The sequence below is a fragment of the Capra hircus genome, chromosome 8 (genome assembly GCF_001704415.2).
Source record: "Capra hircus breed San Clemente chromosome 8, ASM170441v1, whole genome shotgun sequence".
Taxonomy (NCBI): domain Eukaryota; kingdom Metazoa; phylum Chordata; class Mammalia; order Artiodactyla; family Bovidae; genus Capra; species Capra hircus.
The window spans coordinates 98,346,914-98,367,076 of NC_030815.1; the positions used below are offsets into that span (position 1 = coordinate 98,346,914).

Here is a 20,163-nt window from a genome sequence, read left to right on the forward strand (position 1 = left end):
GAAGACAGAAGGAGGAGGGGCTCCGAGAAGTAGATTCAAAAGTTAAGAGTCATCTAGGGAATGATTTCTTTTTAGGATAGGAAGACTTGGGCTTCCTTGAAAATTAAAAGAAAAAGTAAATGAAATGACTACATATGCAAGAGCTCCCATTTATGTAACAAAGTCTGGAGAAGGTGCCAACTGGGCAGGGCTAAGGTGATCGAACCTTCAGAGAACAAGGACAGGGATGAGGATGAGCCATGACACAAGAAGCTTTAAGGTTCTGAGAACCAGAGCTGGGGAAATCCCACCTTCTCAGAAAGGTGGACGGAAGACTGAGGAGAGGAAGGGAGATGGGGGACTTCAGGAGCAGGAAAAGTTTGAGTCAGTCAGAAACTGCTTGTGGTGAATAACTGTCAAGAAGTTTTGGGCAGCCAGGTGTGGATAGACGGCATGTTTGAAACACAGCCAACAGACAGTGTTATGTATTTTTTTTATATCAGAAATAAAGTAAATAGATGTGAAACATATTTTCAAATTCTTTTCTCTGAAATAACAGTACTGGATTAGTTTTAGTCAGACCAAGACAGGTAAAGAAAACACAGATATCCTGTGTTTACTTATTTTTAATGAGGCTATGATAGATGTTTGGCATGTTAATGTGCCCTGGCAGCTTAGGAAGTCCAGGCGACTATGGCAGATAAGGCAGATCCCACCACCGAGCAAAACCTCTGTCTTCCAGAGAGAGGAAGGTTCTTCTTATTCCTCTAGCACTGTCCATCCACCTCTCTAAATTTTCTCTTTAATCTTACACTTTTCCAGGTAGTCTTGTCTTCAAACCAGTGGGAGGGTGGGTCCCTTCTCTGGCTGACTGCTCTCCCTGCCTCAGGGATTATCCAGGGAAAAAAGTGATTGTATCAATACACACCCTGGCTCCCAGCTGATGGAGAAGATAATGGCTATTATCTGAGAGACTAGAAGAGGTCTAGACTGGGAGAGTTAAAATCTGTTCTTTAAATTTTGTCATTATTCAGAAATATTTAGAAACTCTGCATACAGAAATTTTATAATGTGCATAATTGTGGTTTCAGGTGACTGAGCTTTTTCTTTAATTAGAGGATAATTGTTTTACAATGTTATGTTAGTTTCTGCTGTACAACAACATGAGTCAGCTATAAGTATACAAATAACCCCTCCCCCTTAAGCCTCCCTCCCACCCAACCACTTTCTTAAGCGTAAAAATCATTACTATTATATCTGCCTTGGTGGGGGGAGGTACTGAGGAATTCAGTATTTTCATCGGGTAGGTTTCCACTACATACATTGTCATGGTACTTGACTATTTATCCCAAATTTGTACACATCAAAAGTTTTCACCAATAAACCTCAACAAGCAGATAATGGCTTTCTGAGAAGAAACGTTATTTGTAATCAAAAGTTTAGTTCCAGTGTACACAACATTTAGGAATTATAGGTATAGATGAAACACCACTTTTAAACTATAGACAATCAGAATAATAACCAATTGAAATAGACAAACATTGCTAAATTACTTGCAATTAACTTAAAAACCAACTTTCTGAACACCCCTGAAAGACACAAGCAGAAGCATCCGGAAGGTAAGTACCTTATTTCTCGATCTTATTATCTGCTTAATGACTACTCGGTCTGCCAGTAGCAACACTCTCGTCACTGAAGAAAGAAGTAATCTTGCAGCCTTTATGACTCCTGTTTTATCTGTAAAAATTGTGATCTGGCCATCTGATTCTGGACGATTCAGGCTGCTCACATCTGTAAGTGCTGCGATTGTTTCTCCTAAGAAGAAAGGTGGGGGTGGGGGAGGGGGAAAAATTAAACTGGGAGTAGTATACACAAATTAAAATCCAGATTTTAAGGTCATGTGCTCAGCGGGTAGAAACTCGACTTCAGGAATAAGAAATAGCTCCTGATGAACCCAAAGATTATCATACAAGGATCCCTAAAGGCATAATAATAGCACATTCCTAAGAACTGTGAAAAATTGTTGCCTTCAGCGAGTTTGAAAAATGTTATAACTTTTGTTTCCAGTGGTATGCAAACTACATGATCCCCAAAGCCTGTTCTAAAAGACTAAGTAAGAGTGATCCCGAGAGCCAATAACCAAAGAAGAACCTAAAAGCAGAGCAGTGAACAGCTGCCCAGGGTATGCCAAAGGGTGAGGGGATAGAGGTGGTTGGATGGCATCACCGACTCAATGGACATGAGTTTGCGTAAACTCCAGGAGTTGGTGATGGACAGGGAGGCCCGACATGCTGCAGTTCATGGGGTCGCAAAGAGTCGGACAGGACTGAGAGACTAAACTGAACTGAACTGAGGGGATAGAGATTGCGGGGGCAGGGTAGGGGTTCGGTGGTTACACGGGAGAAGGTGTCACTGCCTGTCTTCACAATCTGAAGGGGCATGGGTTTTTCCGGACAATCAGGGAGAGAAGACAAAGTTTTGGGCACCAGCAGGAGGCATCCTCAGTGACAAGGGAAACTGGCGAAATCAGCCCTCAGTAGCAGAGGGGAACAATAAGCAAGCTCATCTGCTGGTCAGCCTGGACTCTGGTGGCAAAACAAAACTACTCCTAAGGACTCAAGTCCCAGGCTGGCCCTCAGGCTTGCTGTCTGAATACACACTTTTCACGACGCCCAGCATAAGCCATTCTATCAAACCAGCTCCTCACCTCTAGAAAAAGTCTCTTCTTCACTGTTGCTATGAAAGTATTTTAATTTCTGTAGTAGCAATTATCCATCAATAAAACAATTCAAATAGTTCTTATCCCCCCAATTGAAACTGGACTATAGTTTCTACTTTTTAATTAAGTACATTTTTTTTCTTAAATAAGCTTTTCATCATCTTGTTCAAGATCATTTTTCAAGTCCTAAACAAATCTGAATCCATAATGTATTGATTTTCCTCACATAAACCCTCCTGTCAATACTATTACAAACTCCCAAGAGGTTAAGGAAGTCGAGAACAATTACCTGAATTTTAACGGATATATCACAAGGTATGATGTAATGAAGTCAAGATTCAGGAAGATTAGCCGGATAGAAGCACATAAAATGGACTGGAAAGGAGAGATTCAGAGCCAGGCTACTAATCACACAGCTATTTTAACTGTGGATGTGAAGTGGTAAGGATCTTACCAGGATGACAGCCATAGGAATATTAAAAAGAGACGATCTGAGAGAAACTGAGTTAAGAAAACACAAAATCAGGACCTTAACAACTGATAAGAAGGAAAGGAAAAAGGAAAAAAATGGCTTCAAGGTTGTAAACCCAAGTCACTTAAAAAGGTCAGTAGGGCATGGGAAGGGAGATGAAAAATTTAGTTTCAGACAATAGGAACCTGATACGACACAGGAAAACCCAAAAGATAAGCCACTACATATGGAATGGTTACATATCATGACCACAGCTGGAGTTCCACTAACAGATGAAACCTGCGGTAGCCAGTCTCCAAGGTGGCTCCCAATGGTCCCCACCTCCTGATATTTTCATCCTTGTGTTACCTCCTCCCACGTCGTACCAGGGTTGGCCTGGCAGAAGTGATAGTATGTTACCGCCAAAGTCATGTTGTTAAAGACGATGAGGCTGATATCTTGGTTTCTCTTCCCCTCTGAGGAAAGCCGTTACCATGCTGTATGTAGCCACTACCACATACAGGTACATATGGGGAGAAACTGGGCCCTCTGGTCAACAGCTGGCAAAAATGTGACGCCTACCAATCATCAAGGGGCGGAGCTTGAAAGCAGATCCTGCAGTCCAGCCAAAAGCTCAGACAACTGCAGGCCCAGCCAACACCCTGCGTGCAATCTCACGAGAGACACGGACCCAGAACCAGCTGGTTAAGCTGCTCCTTGATTTCTGACCCTCAGAAACTACGTGAGGGAAGAGATGTTTGTGGTTTTAAGTTGCTAAGTTTGGGTTAATATGTTACACAGCAATAGGTAACCAATACAAAGATTATACAGCAAAATATAAAGAGAAAAGAGAGGTTAGAATTAAACTGGAATGTACAGAAAAAGGAGTTGGAGGGAAAGTATCACTTTGCAATAGCAAGTAGTATAAAAATGTTTCCTCTGCACCCCTGGAAAATGTTCCTTTTTCCAGCAGTTCTCAATCCTCAAATATATTAATATGAGCTTGCGCATATAGCATCTTTTAATCCTTTTCTGACTACACCTCAGGCATTCAGCCTCAAGTTTGCGAGATGGTAACATTTGGATAGCTGTACCAACAAAGTTAGAAGCTTCCTTAACATTACAGAGTTGTTCCAAGTACAGACTACTCTGAAATTAGTTCCCTGGAAAAGTCACAAAGTTGCCTTATAGATTTATGGTTGTCATTTTTTTAACTTGTTAGATGTATTAGTGTTTTGTCTTAAAGCAAAAACTCTGAAGTCAGTCAAATACAAATATTTATTATGCACCCACAGAAAATGTAAAGCTTGACTAGAAGCCAAGTAAAAACAGTTGGGGGGCAGTGGATGAAATGGGTGGAGTCAAAAGGTATAAAATTCTAGCTATAAAATAAATAAGTCATGGGGATATAAATGTACAGACTAGCACCCGTAGTTAATAATACTATATTGCATATTTGAAAGGTGTTACAGTAAATCTTAAGGTCTCTACAAGAAGAAAAATCATTCCATTGAATACCTGACACAAGTATAATGCTGTATGTCGATTATACCTCAAATTAGACAAAAGCAAAACTATAATGCAAAAGCTCAACACAAGAAAAGTTAAAACTAATAATTGTAATGACAACTAATATTTACTGAGCACTTTCTATGTGTCAAATGCACACATGCATTATATCAAACACTTCTATAAACACTAACAATATCCCCATTTCATAGACGAGAAAACTGAGACTGTGTCCCTCAAATGACCGTTCTCATCCTTTTATCTAAGTGACTTTAGGAGGCAGTTCTCAAGAAGGAAAAGGACGTTGCACGTAAGAGAGAACACATGGAGACCATGACACCAGACAGCCTCCCAAATATGCCTGCACGGAGCTCCTCGGCTTACAGGCCTTTCAGGGCCGCACAGCCTGCTGGAGCTGGGGCAGCTGTACACAGCCCCATTCCCCCAACACTGAGAGCACAGTGGCATGCTAGGAAGCCAATAAGGTGAGGACTCGGACTGCCCTTTCACTTAAAAATCCTTACTCTTGCTTTAATTAAGGATTCGCTTAAGAAACAATAATGTGCAGAACGTCTCCCCATTTTCTGTGGAATTGTCCACTGCATTATGTAATGATGTCTGTTGTGTAAGTGCCCACACAATTTAGTTCCTGGAAAAAAGCCTCTCTCCTCTTGACGAGCTGGTTCGTTTCCTTCCAACAAACAATGAGAATTAAATAACCATTTCTTTCCCACATTTTCTGTCTAGCTTTTCAGGAAGCAGAAAGATAAATTTCATGTTTAATTGGAGTAACAATGTTGGCCAATTCGTTTCTAGTACACTTATAGTCATCTCCTATTTTAATGGGTTTATTAATCATATATTTAATTGTAACTCTTTTACATCTCTCTCTCTCTTTTTTCTTTTTTTTTTGGCCTAACCTCACAGCTTTCAGGATCTTAGTTCCCCAATCAGGGATTGATCCTGGGCCATGGCAGTGAAAGCATGAGTCCTACCCACTGGACCACAAAGAAATTTCCTTAAATCTCTCTTAATATGAGGCAAAACATACATTATGAATAGACTAAGGCCACCTCATTCCTATTCTATTGACATATCCTAGTGAGTGACTAGAAACCCAAACTCAGAATCCTCCCTTGGCTTTAATCAATAACCAAATGCTATCATTTAATCACCTAGTGACTATTCTGCCTTTTATACCCCTACAACACTGTCTTGATTTAGCCTGGTACAACAGAAAAGTGTTATCAACTCCATATTAATCTCTCTGCCTTCAGTCTCAACGCTCTCTCAATCACCCCTCATTTGTTCATTTCCCCCATGCAACCAGAAAGATTTCTAACATAAACCTACTGTCTTTCATCTAGCCCCAAATTCCTCAATTTATCAAGTACAGAGCAGGGCCTTGAAGCCATTCAGGTACCATTAGGGCATGTATTGTCTAGCTGGCCCCTTCACATTACTTGGCCTTACCTCACCCACTCCCTTCCCCCAACAATGACACTCCTGCTCCTCCCCTCAAGTTGCCCACCTCAATTAATAGTGCCATCATCTTCCCACCAAACCTTGGAGTTGTCCATGACCCCTCTTCCCATCACATCCCACATCCAAACTATCAGCAAAACCTACCAGCTCCACCTTTTCAATAGAACCAAATGCAACTGCTTTGCACCACCTCAAATGCTACCGATGGGCCTAAGTCATCATCACCTATCACAGCCTCCTAACTGCTCTCTGGCTTCACTCTCGTAACTCCTAAAATCTATTCTCTGTACAGAAGCCACCAGGGATCCTTTCAAACTATAAATGAACTTGTGCCACTACCCTGCACCAGACCTTCCACTAGCCCCAAGACACTGAGAAAACAGTCCAAAGTACCTCTCTTTGCCTAGAAAGCCATTCCCGTTCTCACTCTACTCCTGGTTAGGCAAGTCCTTCCCCCAGATACTAACATAGCCGGGGTCCTCATTTCAGTACTGTCTCTGCTCCAGTGTTACTCCCTTAGAGAGATTTCCTCTCCCCCTGTGTCACTAGTTCTCAACTCAGGGCCATTTTGATCCCTCAAAGGACATTTGGGAATGTTGAGACATTTTTGGTTGCCTCTATGGCTGAAGAAGGGATTTTCTGACATCCAATAGGCAGCAGTTGGGGATTCTACAATGCACAGGGCAGCCTCCAACCCCAACAAAGAATTACCAACAAATAATTATCCAGCCTAAAACATCAACAGCATCACCAACTGAGAAACCCTGCTGGCCTCCCTAAAAGAGACTTTCTTTGGTCTCCTAACCCTTCAGTTCCGTTCAGTCGCTCAGTTGTGTCCGACTCTTTGCGACCCCATGAATCACAGCATGCCAGGCCTCCCTGTCCATCACCAACTCCCGGAGTTTACTCAGACTCACGTCCATCGAGTCGGTGATACCATCCAGCCATCTCATCCTCTGTCATCCCCATCTCCTCCTGCCCTCAATCTGTCCCAGCATCAGGGTCTTTTCCAATGAGTCAACTCTTTGCATGAGTACTGGAGTTTCAGGTTCAGCATCAGTCCTTCCAATGAACACCCAGGACTGATCTCCTTTAGGATGGACTGGTTGGATCTCCTTGCAGTCCAAGGGACTTCCAAGAGTCTTCTCCAACACCACAGTTCAAAAGCATCAATTCTTCGGTGCTCAGCTTTCTTCACAGTCCAACTCTCACATCCATACATGACCACTGGAGAAACCACAGCCTTGACTAGACGAACCTTTGTTGGCAAAGTAATGTCTCTGCTTTTCAATATGCTATGTAGGTTGGTCACAACTTTCCTTCCAAGGAGTAAGCGTCTTTTAATTTCATGGCTGCAATCACCATCTGCAGTGATTTTGGAGCCCCCAAAAATAAAGTCTGACACTGTTTCCCCATCTATTTGCCATGAAGTGATGGGACCAGATGCCATGATCTTTGTTTTCTGAACGTTGAGCTTTAAGCCAACTTTTTCCCTCTCCTCTTTCACTTTCATCCAGAGGCTTTTTAGCTCCTCTTCACTTTCTGCCGTAAGGGTGGTGTCCTCTGCACATCTGAGGTCACTGATATTTCTCCCGGCAGTCTTGACCCCTTATGCTGCCTTATCTTTTCCACAACTATCACTACCTGCCATTGGGCACTTATCTGTTTGTTCACTTGTGGCTCCCTCTCTAGAATACAAGCTCCACAAGGACAGACCTTTTTTTGACTTCTGTGTAGCTATATCCCTTTGGTCTAGAAGAATGCCTGGCATATGGCCAGCGCTCAGTAAATTTTTATTTAAAGAATAAGTGGATAAATGATACTCAACAAAACTAACTATTTGTATCCAGCAAAACTCCCCAGTTCTCTCAGGCTTCTATGCTACCAGTTATAGAGACGTCTGAGACATCAGGAAATCTGAAGTCAGATTTGTCTCTGGTAGACACAAGAACGTGCTTACTTTTATTTCCATTTTCCATATAGTGGTAAATAGGCTACTATGGTCCTTGATGGCAGAGCCCATGCCTCACATTCTCTACACCTCTTACGTTCAATGGCTGATGGCAAGGGTGGTAAAGAATCCGCTTGCCAGTGTAGGAGTCGCAAGGGATGTGGGTTTGATCCCTGGATCGGGAAGATCCCCTGGAGTAGGAAATGGCAACCCACTGCAGTATTTCTTGCCTGGAAAATTCCACAGACAGAGGAACCTGGTGGGCTACAGTCCATGGGTTTGCAAAGAGCTGGACATGACTGAATGCACACATACATAGGGGTGGTGGGCTTCTACCCTGCCCAGTGAAAAAATTCAATGACGCAGATTTAGGACTTGATCCAAGAGACATTCAATATTCCTGGAAGCTAATCCAGGGCTTTAATGACCTACACATCTGTACTAACAGGATTAAAAGGCAGTATACATTTTTACGTGACACAAGACCATCATTTGTCATGATATCCAAAGCAATAAAATTGGTATAAACAGGCTTCAACGTACCTGCTTGTTTAGCTTCAATGCAGGCAATCTTTATTTCCTCTTTCAAGTCCCAGTTTTCATCGGCTATAGCTTCCCCCACCTTAACAAATCTTCCAACTGCCAAGTTGACAGCTTGTCCGACACGCTGAATTGCTTGCAGAGTTTTATCAGACTTTTTGGTATTATCTTTATGATTAATAAGTGTGGTGATCTAAAAATGAAAGATAAAAGCAAACTGCTTAAAGTTTCTCTCAGTATTTTTTTAAAGCGCTATCACAAAGACCAAGAAAATCAAGCCCAGCATACACTAGCCTAATAAATTCAATTAATTGATAGGTTTAATGCTTCAACCCAGAGACAACCAGCAAACACCTTGCATCTCTCCTGAGGTCAGTGTTTCCTTTAATAACAATTCCAAATTTACCTGAGGGGGGTTATCAAGGGCACACATTTCTGTAAACCCTCCAGACAGATCAACAAATCATAAAGACGGGAGAAAAGTAGAAGAGGGTAGATTCTTACATCCAAAGAATCTACAGGAAACCAAAGCACTTCAGGTCTAGATCCTTCGACCATGACTTGGGCTGCTGTGAGAGTAGAGACAGCGTTTTGTTCACTGGGCACGTCACTCTGCTGCCTAGCACAGTGTAGGTTGTACAAAATGCTATGTGAACCATAGATGCTTACTGAAATAACCAGACACTTAGAAGGACCAATGTAATCTATGGTGACATATAAAAATATTTAAAGAATGTTACATGAAAAATGTAAATCCCAAATGGTACATGTAAACTGCATATAACTTTGAAATAATTTCTATAATATATTAACAAAGATCAGAATAGAGAATTAAAAGGAAGAGGCTTGTTCTTTGATCAGCTACTATGTGGCAAGCACTTTATGTGTTGTGGTATTCATAGTTTTGTTAGTTTCTTGGCTCTGCCATTACTAGCTAAATCATCTAGGGAAATTTACTTAAAAATCTCTCTAAATTTCCTCATCTCTCATACTGTTTTTCAAATTTTGAAAATGTTCCAGAGTCTAGGTCCTGAGGATACATCACCGAACAGGACGAACACAATCCTGCCCTCATTCTGTTTACAGTCTAACCAGATAACAATAATTCAATTGTACACAATATATTTGTGGAACACCTATCATATGCCAAATAAAATTCTAGGCAATTTTATTGCCTACAAACAGCAATGAACAAGAAAGAAAAGGCCCACAATCTCACGGAGCTTACATTCTAGTGGAGTGAGGGGAGACACAATAATCACACAAATAGGTTAAAGAAATTAATGTAAATGCTATGCAAAATGTTAAAATAAGACAATGTGACAGAAAGTATCTGTGTAAGCTACCAGAGATAAGGTGACCTTCCTTCTACGAAGAAGTGATCTAAATGATATCACGGGCTTCCCTGGTGGCTCAGAGGGTAACGTGTCTGCCTGCAATGCAGGAGACCCGGGTTTGATCCCTGGGTCGGGAAGATCCCCTGGAGAAGGAAATGGCAACCCACTCCAGTAATCTTGCCTGGAGAATGCCATGGACGGAGGAGCCTGGTGGGCTACAGTCCACGGGGTCGCAAAGAGTCGGATACGACTGAGCAACTTCACTCACTCGCTTTCACTAAACGATATCAAGTAGTTCAGTTCAGTTCAGTCGCTCAGTCGTGTCCGACTCTTTGCGACCCCATGAATCGCAGCACGCCAGGCCTCCCTGTCCATCACCAACTCCCAGAGTTCACTCAGACTCACGTCCATCGAGTCAGTGATGCATCTCATCCCCTCTCGTCCCCTTCTCCTCCTGCCCTCAATCCCTCCCAGCATCAGAGTCTTTTCCAATGAGTCAACTCTTCGCATGACATGGCCAAAGTACTGGAGTTTCAGCTTCAGCATCAGTCCTTCCAAAGAAATCCCAGGTCTGATCTTCCTTCAGAATGGACTGGTTGGATCTCCTTGCAATCCAAGTAGAGAGGCTGGTAAACATGAAAGGATAAAGTATTGCAGGGAGAAGAAATATCTGTTTAAGAAAAATAAGGGAAGAAAAGAAAAAGGAGGGGCGTCCTTCAGAATGAGACTGTTCTTTTTTTTTTTTTTCAAAGAATAAAGTAAGGCCAGAATAAAGAATAATGGGCAAGAGGACAAGTGTAAAACCAATATCCAACAGGTAGGCAGGGACCAGCCATCTAAGGCTGTGAATTGGAATACAGTTTGTATTTGACTCTGCGTGACAAGTCACTCAACAATTTTTGAGGACAGTGGTATAATCTCAGTAGTGGTTTTAAAATGTGTGCTCCAGTTCTTCAATATTTCTCCTTTCAAGCTTCACTTCTCTCCCCTTGAGTGAGATAAAATTAGTGACCCACTTCTAACGATTAGAATAAAGTAGAAGCAAGGATGTACCTCTGAGAGTAGGTATTAAAACACATTGTGACTTACATTTCTCTCTCTCTCTCTCTGGGATCAATCACTGTGGAAGAAAACCAGCTACCAAATCATGGAGGACAACCAATGCTATGGAGAGACCCACGTGGTAAATAAATGCTTAGAAGAGTGTCTGGTATTTAGTAAACATCACATAATGACTGCATGCTAAGTCACTTCAGTCCTGTCTGACACTTTTCGACCCCATGGACTATAGCCCATCAAGCTCCTCTGTCCATGGGATACTCCAGGCAAGAATGCTGAAGTGGGTTGCCATGCCCTCCTCCAGGGGGGCTTCCCAACTCAGGAATCCAACCAGGGACTCCTGCATTGCAGGCAGATTCTTTACCATGTGAGCCACTAGGGAACTGCCTACAATGCAGGACACCTGGGTTGGATCCCAGGGTCAGAAAGGTCTCCTGGAGAAGGGAATGGCTACCCACTCCAGTAATCTTGCCTGGAGAATTCCATGGACAGAGGAGCCTGGTGGGCTACGGTCCATGGGGGTCACAGAGTCAGACATGACTGAGTCACTAACACTTTCACATAATGATTAGATATTATCCAATTTACATTTCTAGAATGTCTGTTCTTTCCTCATGTTTGTGATGCTATCTTATTTTCTAGAATAACTGACAGCAATCTCTTGATTGTAATGGATTATCTTAGTTTATTTTGTGGGACGATAAGAAAAGAGGTGAAGATCCAGGAAGGAAAAATAAACAAGCCTAGCAGTAGGCCAGAAAACAGAACAAAGTCTTAATTCCCTGAGACCTGAAAAACAAGGCAGTCAGCCCAGGACAGAGAAGTTCATCTCTGGGCTTAACTCACTAGTAAACTCTCAAAATTACAACATATAAAAATTGACTAATCTGCTATAGAAACCAATATAGAAGAAAGCACACTGAATCATGCTGAGGTCTTTAAAAGCAGGAAAAGGGGCTCTTTCACTCACTTTTTACACCATTTCTGTGTTTCACCTTTGCATTAAAAACACCTATATTCACATACAGAGATCAGCAGAGCGCCCCATATGGACTCAGTGCATCTCCAACTTGGTGAGACCATCGATCCTGAAAGCTTCCAGGACAGTGCAGTGAGAATCGAGAAGACAGGGGAGCTACCCTAGAGATTTCAAGCCTCTGTGTAATGGCGAGTGGAGTAAATCTATCACAGACAGGAAAAGACTGGTGGGTGGTAGAATAACATTCCAGGCTAGGGTGGGGCTGTGTGGCAGAGTGCCCTCTTCCCTTCCTTGGATGAAAGCATTGTAAGACTGGGAGGGGGAGTTTTGACAGGAAGAATAAAGTGATTATTAAAGAAGGTGGGTGCTGCTCTGCAGGAATTGTGCTTGGGACTTAGCCCAGAGCATGTAAAAAAACTGTCTGAATTACAAAACATACAACAAATGAGTGTATATAACAGATATTTGTATCATTTAAAGAAACGACAGGAAGGCAAAACACACCTACCACCAACCTTCAGAAAACACTATACCAGCACCTCTGAAAATTCAGGTGCCCTATGGGTCCCTCACTTTCCAGATCACCCCCTCACTAGCCAAAAGAAACCACTGTACTAATTTTGTGCTCATCATCCCCTTATTATAACTGTTGCACCTCTGTTATATCCTTAAATGATACATGGTTTTGTTTTGCCTGCTTTGAACCTTTTAATTTTTTCTCCTTAACATTTGAGATTCATCCAGACTGATAATTATAGCCATGGTTCATTCATTTCACTGCTACAGCAGTATCTCATTTTATGAACCTAGCACTCTTTATTTAAACATCTTTACTGCTAAAAGACGTTTGGGTAGTTTTCAGTTTGGAGCCGTTAGAAGCAAACTGACTATCAACATTCCAAACTATGTGTCTAACACACGTGCAGGATTTTCTCTTAGGGTGTGGATTTAAGAGTCAAAGTACTAGGCGTAGGTAATACCTACTGTCAACTTTAATATATTACATCAAATTGTTTTCCAAAATGGTTGTACTACTGACATTTCCATTAGCTCCACATTCCAACGCTTGTGCTGTGGTTTTAACTTGCACTTCACTGATATCTAATAAAGCTGAGCATCTTTTCACATATGTGTTAGACATCTGTTTCCTCTTCTGCAACATGACTACTTATTTTACCAATTTTTAATGGGTAATCTTATTTTTGATTCATTGGAGTCCTTTCTTTATTCTAGGAGCTACAATCATTTGTTGGTTATTTCTGTTGCAATCATATTCTCTTGTTTTATGGCTTATCCTTTCAATTCTGACAAAGATTCATTTTAATGGAGCAAATATATTAATCTTCGCTTTTGGTCTATTAAGAATTCCTTTCCCACCATGAGGTGGGGAAAATATTGCCCTTTTTTTTTTTGCCTAAAAGTACTGTAAGTTTTTTACTTCCATATTGATATTTTTAATCCATTTGGAATTGTTTCTGTATATACTGTGAGACAGAGATGCAATATCATGCGTTTCTATTTAGAGAACCAATTATCCTCATTTTTTAAGAAGTTCTTCCTTTTCCTACTGACAAGAAGTGCCCATTCTGTGAATTATCAAGTTTCCATTTGCGGGTGATTGTTCCTAAGTTCTCTATTCCGTTTCACTAGTCTCTTTGTCCATCTGTTAAATCCACATTGTCTTCATTATGCTGCTGCTGCTGCTGCTAAGTTGCTTCAGTCGTGTCCAACTCTGTGCGACCCCATAGACGGCAGTCCATTAGGCTCCCCCGTCCCTGGGATTCTCCAGGCGAGAACACTGGAGTCGGTTGCCATTTCCTTCTCCAGTGCATGAAAGTGAAAAGTGCAAGGGAAGTTGCTCAGTTGTGCCCGACTCTTAGCGACCCCATGGACTGCAGCCTACCAGGCCTCTCCGTCCGTGGGATTTTCCAGGCAAGAGTCCTAGAGTGGGTTGCCTTTGCCTTCTCTAGCTTTACAATAAGACTTGAAATCTGGTAGAGCAACTCCACCCACCTTGTTTCTCTTCTGATATTCTTGGGTTTCTGCTCTTTCATATAAATTTTAGAATTTTTATCAAATTCTACTCAAAAAATCCTGTTGAAATTTTCATTGGAATCGCATTAAATTTACATATCAATAGGGAAAATTGGGAGCTTCCCTAGTGGTTCAGATAGTAAAGAATCTGCCTGCAATGCGGGAGACTCAGGTTCAATCCCTGGGTCAGGAAGATTCCCTGGAGGAGGAAATGGCAACCCACTCCAATATTCTTACCTGAGAAATCCTATGGACAGAGGAGCTGGATGGGCTACAGTCCATGAGTTTGCGAAGAGTTGGACATGACTGAAGCGACTTGGCACAGGGAAAATTGATATGCCCATGACATCAAGTCAGTCTAGCCAAGAACATGGTACTTCCTTCCCATTTATTTAGCTTTACTTTGGCCTTCTCATAAAACTCCCCACAAAGCCTAGCAACTCTTACTAGACACATATATACACATATTTTGCTTTCATTTTTATTCTAACTGGTATTTAAAAATTTAAACAAATTTTTAATGGAGTATAAGTTGATTTATAACTGGTATCATTTTTTAGGACTACTTTTCTGTTATTAATGCAGAGCAAAGTGCAGCTGACTTAAGACTTACACTGAGTGAACCTACTAAACCTCTAAATTCTTAAAATTTATTTGTAGACTCCATTTCTTATGTAGATAATTATACTTTGATTTTTCCTTTCTTATCATTACACCTTTCACTTCGTGTCTTGTTGCATTGGTTATGATTTTGAGTACCACTGAATAGAAGCTATGCTAACAGGTATCCCTCCTCTTGTTTTAGTTTTAAGGAAACGTTTATTTTAAATTTGACTTGTTGCTATGACATTAAATAGATGGGGAAACAATGGAAATATTGACAGACTTTATATTCTTGGGCTCCAAAATTGCTACAGATGGTTACTGCAGCCATGAAATTAAAAGACGCTTGCTCCTTGGAAGAAAAGCTATGACAAACCTAGACGGCATATTAAAAAGCAGAGACATTACTTTGCCAACAAAGGTCCATCTAGTCAAAGCTATGGTTTTTCCAGTAGTCATATATGGACATGAGAGTTGGACCATAAGGAAGGCTGAGCGCCGAAGAGTTGATGCCTTTGAGCTGTGATGTTGGAGAAAACTCTACAGAGTCCCTTGGACTACAAGGAAATCAACCCTGAATATTCATTGGAAGGACTGATGCTGAAGCTACAATACTTTGGCACCTGATGTGAAGAGCCAACTCCTTAGATAAGACCCTGACGCTGGGAAAGGTTAAAGGCAGGAGGAGAAGGGGACAACAGAGAATGAGATGGTTGGATGGCATCACCGACTCAATGGACATAGTTTGAGCAAGCTCCAGGAAATGGTGAAGGACAGGGAAGCCTGGCGTGCTGCAGTTCATGGGATCACAAGTTGGACATGACTGAGCGACTGAACAACAACTTCTATTACTAGTTTGTTATGTGCTCTTTATCACGATGAGGAGTTGAATTTAACCAAATACTTCCCTGGTGGCTCAAAGGGTAAAGAGTCTGCCTGCAATGCAGGAGACCCAGGTTCAATTCCTGGGTGGGGAAGATCCCCTGGAGAAGAAAGTGGCAACCCACTCCAGTATTCTTGCCTGGAGAATTCCATGGACAGAGGAGCCTGGTGGGCTACAGTCCACAGGGTCCCAAAGAGTTGGACATGACAGAGCGACTTCACTTTCACTTTTTTTCCTGCATCCACTGAAAAGAACATGTATCTTTTCTAATATGTGATGCAGAAAACTACACAGGTGCATTTGTCCAATATTGATGTAACATTGCATTCCTAGAAAAAGGCCAGTAGTCCAGAACTTTTTACTTAGAGTCAGAAGAGGTTAAATGATCTGAGTAGAAACTGCTGAAAACTGAATGAACTGTTCAATAGCCTTACTTCCTCACCTCAGACCCTGTCTCCTCTAGGGTATCATTGCTGACTCATCCACACGTGCTCTGAGCTCTTAGAGCATTTACTATTGATGATCTTCATCTGACACTTGCCACGTGCTATTCTGTACCTGTCCTATCTCCCAACTAGAATACAAGTCCCTCGAAGAGTAGTAACTAGAAAGCCTACAACAAATGGTTGCCTAAAAAGCTTAGACTAGTCTAATGGATATGGTGGTAAAACATGAGTTGAATAATAATGCAGCATCCTTAGAAAGATGAGACTCCTGGACATGAGTTTTCTAGAGAGCTTCACTCGAATCCACTTAGTTCAGTTCAGTTGCTCAGTCGTGTCTGACTCTTTGTGACCCCATGAATCGCAGCACGCCAGGCCTCCCTGTCCATTATCAACTCCTGGAGTTCACTCAGACTCACGTCCATCGAGTCAGTGATGCCATCCAGCCATCTCATGCTCTGTCGTCCCCTTCTTCTCCTGCCCTTAATCCCTCCCAGCATCAGTCTTTTCCAATGAGTCAACTCTTCCCATGAGTTGGCCAAAGTACTGGAGTTTCAGCTTTAGCTTCATTTCTTCCAAAGAAATCCCAGGGCTGATCTCCTTCAGAATGGACTGGTTGGATCTCCTTGCAGTCCAAGGGACTCTCAAGAGTCTTCTCCAACACCACAGTTCAAAAGCATCAGTTCTTAAGCGCTTAGCCTTCTTCACAGTCCAACTCTCACATCCATACATGACCACAGGAAAAACCATAGCCTTGATTAGATGGACCTTTGCTGGCAAAGTAATGTCTCTGCTTTTCTTTTTTTTTTTTGTCTCTGCTTTTCAATATGCTATGCTATCTAGGTTGGTCATAACTTTTCTTCCAAGGAGTAAGCGTCTTTTAATTTCATGGCTGCAGTCACCATCTGCAGTGATTCTGGAGCCCCAAAAGTCTGACACTGTTTCCACTGTTTCCTCGTCTATTTGCCATGAAGTGATGGGACCAGATGCCATGATCTTCGTTTTCTGAATGTTGAGCTTTAAGCCAACTTTTTCACTCTCTTCTTTTACTTTCATCAAGAGGCTTTTTAGTTCCTCTTCACTTTCTGCCATTAAGGGTGGTGTCATCTGCATATCTGAGGTTATTGATATTTCTCCCGACAATCTTGATTCCAGCTTGTGCTTCTTCCAGCCCAGCGTTTCTCATGATGTACTCTGCATATAAGTTAAATAAGCAGGGTGACAATATACAGCCTTGATGTACTCCTTTTCCTATTTGGAACCAGTTAATCATTAGGAATATCAGTTATAATAATGCTACAGATATAGCTGTGGACACATAATATGTGGGATGCAGAACCTCAGCTATGGCCCTGAATTCGCCTTTAACAGGGAAGGAAAAACAAAAAAAAATACCCACATTTCCCCAGTTAGCATTGACCTCTAGTTAACTCCCGAATCCACTAATACTCACTAAAACATAAAAATCATTCTAAATCACATTCCACACTTCTGCTTTGTGAGTGTTTTGCCCATGCTATAGATATTTCTTTATTTTAAGCATGATTTAACTTTTTTTGTTGTTGAATACTGCCTGCAATGCAGGAGACCCCAGTTCAATTCCTGGGTCAGGAAGATCCCCTGGAGAAGGGAAAGGCAACCCACTCCAGTATTACGGCCTGGAGAATTCCATGGACTGTATAGTCCATGGGGTCGCAAAGAGTCGGACAGGACTGAGCGACTTTCACTTTCACAGTTAATCATTAGGAACATCAGTTATAATAATGCTAAAGGTATAGTTGTGGACACATAACATGTGGGATGCAAAACCTCAGCTATGGCCCTGAATTAGCCTTTAACAGGGAAGGAAAAACAAAAAAACGCCCACATTTTCCCCCGTTAGCACTGACCTCTAGTTAACTCTCAGCAGCCAACGCACATTTCCTTCTCCACTCTCCTACTCTGTCCACCCTCTCTCACCCCTGAATTACACAATGCAGAACTTGTAGGATACATTTTTAGCAGTGATACTGTGAAATGTTACCATTTCTGCAGATTACAACAACCTTGTTTTTCTATTGTGACTCTCTTATCTGGACCTACTACTAGCTGACCTCATCACGTCTTCTAATCTCTAGAGACAAATACAGTGCGGTGTAGCTAAGACTCTGGGACGAGGCTGTCAGGGTGCAAACCCTAGCTGGACATTTACAGGTGAAAGTCCCACAAGTCCCTTATCCTCAGTTTCCTCATTCATATAATGAAAATAAACATATCTCTACCCCTGTAAGATTTATGAGAATTAAATGGGCTAATATGTATCAAGTGCATAGAACATGGTCTCACCCACAGTAAGCATTCTATCTTTATTACTATATTTTTAAATGGATAAAATACCACTCTCTTAACTCTCTCTTAAAACTACTACAGTATTTCTCATTTTCTGTTGTGGTTGTGTTGGTGGTGGTAATGGTTCTTTTGTAGGAGAGGGCAATGCAGACATCACCAACTGATCCTCAACTCATCCCACCTGTCAGTGCTTCTTTCCGACAAGGAAGGGAAGGCCCATACAGAGCATCGAGGTTATTCACTGTTCTGTTAGCCAGGCTAAAATAAGCACAGGTGAAGAAAATGGGCTATTTACTCAGCATAACAGAAATATGGGATATGTGTGGCTACTGTTATCAAATATTAGCAGGCTGGGATGGATTAGAGATATTAATAGTATTGAAAATTCTATGGACGAGCTACAGGCCCACACCACTGAGCATGTTTAAGCAGGGCCCTGGTGACCAGATGTCAAGGATGCTGTAAGAGAGAATTTTTTAAAATTCAGAGTCAGATAACATTTAAGATTCCTTCTACCTTGAAAATCTTGGCAATACGAATGTGAATCATCAAGACGTTACAAAGGAGTTGAGTCACACATCCAACGAGCTCCTTAAGGCACAGAATTCTTCACTGCCCACAGTGCTTGGCACATATCAGACCTAGAGGAATTCTAGCCCCGAGGGTTCGTATAAGTGCGCTCTCAGTAACAAAAACTTCTCTAAAGCTAAGCGCGTCAATTAGCTGATTCCAGACTTCTGTTGTGACCGGTAAATTCAATAAACCATACATCCCAAACGGGATTTGGCAAAAAGATGTGTACCCGGATTAACTATCAGGCGGTCCTCCACTTCACCATTTCGAGGCCGAGCAAAAGCCAATTAAAGTGAGCAGGCAGGTTAAGGGGAAGGGTGGCCCGGGGTAAATGGGCGACTGGGGAGCAGACTTACACACGATCCGGGGAAGGGACAAAGGCCTACGGGAGAGAGCACGCTGGACTCGGAGGCACGCGCCAGCCAGACTGGCTACAGTCCGGGTTGGGACTGGAGATGCAAAGGTGTGACGGCAGCGAGGAGGGCCCCTGAGGGCCAGCGGAGCCCCCGCGGGGGTCCCCTCCGCTCCCCGGGAGCAGGGCCGGGGTCCGCCGGAGTCGCAGTCCCGGGCGATTCGGGTGCGGAAGCCTGGCGGCGCACCTGCAGCCGGACTCCGGTCCGCACAGGTCTCCCTGCCCCGCAGCCGGATTTCGGATGGTCCAGACTCCCTCCGCCTCAACGAAGGCCAGTCCTCAAGCCCCAGAAAGGCGACCAGACGCCGACGCCGCAGTCCCGGCGCGGAATGTGGGGCAGCGGCTGCCTCCCGCCCGGCCCGGCCCCCGCCGGGAGCTACCGCCGCCATCGCGGGCCGCGGCGAGGGGGTGAGACCAGGGGCCGCGCGCGCCGCTTTACCTGAGAAACCAGCGGCAGCAGCGTCTGCTCCACCGAGCGAGTTTTGATCTCGAGTCCGGAGTCGAAGGCGAAGCCCGACGGGCCGGAGCCGTGCGCTGCCCCGGCGCCGCCACCGCCTGCGGGGCCCAGAGAGGCGGCCATGGCCTTTATTCAGCCCGTCGCGCAGCCGGGACGCCGCGCCGCTGCGGGCCCGCCGCCTCCCGCCAGCCAGCCAGCCTGCCCGCCCGCCCGCGGCAGCTGCAAGTCACCCGCGCCGCCCGAGACCCCGCCCCCGGAAGACCCCGCCCCCCCGCCTCCAAGCGCTCCGGCCTGGGGTCCGCCTTGCAGCCCCGCCCCCCAGCCCGGGCCCCGCCCCTTCTGCCCCCATTCCCACCCACCTTGTTTCTCTTATCATTCTTCAGTGGCTTTCGCACAAGTCTCGCTCCTGCCAAAAAGGGCC

The 20,163-nt window shown here is 43.3% G+C and overlaps 1 protein-coding gene across 1 annotated transcript in view; it reads right to left on the bottom strand.

Annotated features, from left to right (window-relative positions):
• CTNNAL1 (catenin alpha like 1) overlaps nt 1-20,033 on the bottom strand; it is a 59,318-nt gene extending 39,285 nt beyond the window's left edge. Inside the window, exons 1-3 of the mRNA XM_018052563.1 lie at nt 19,725-20,033; nt 8,638-8,827; nt 1,607-1,794 (exon numbers count right to left, since the gene is read on the bottom strand). Coding sequence (XP_017908052.1) covers nt 1,607-1,794; nt 8,638-8,827; nt 19,725-19,865 — 519 coding nt within the window. The 5' untranslated portion in view covers nt 19,866-20,033. The remainder of the gene's footprint in view (nt 1-1,606; nt 1,795-8,637; nt 8,828-19,724) is intronic.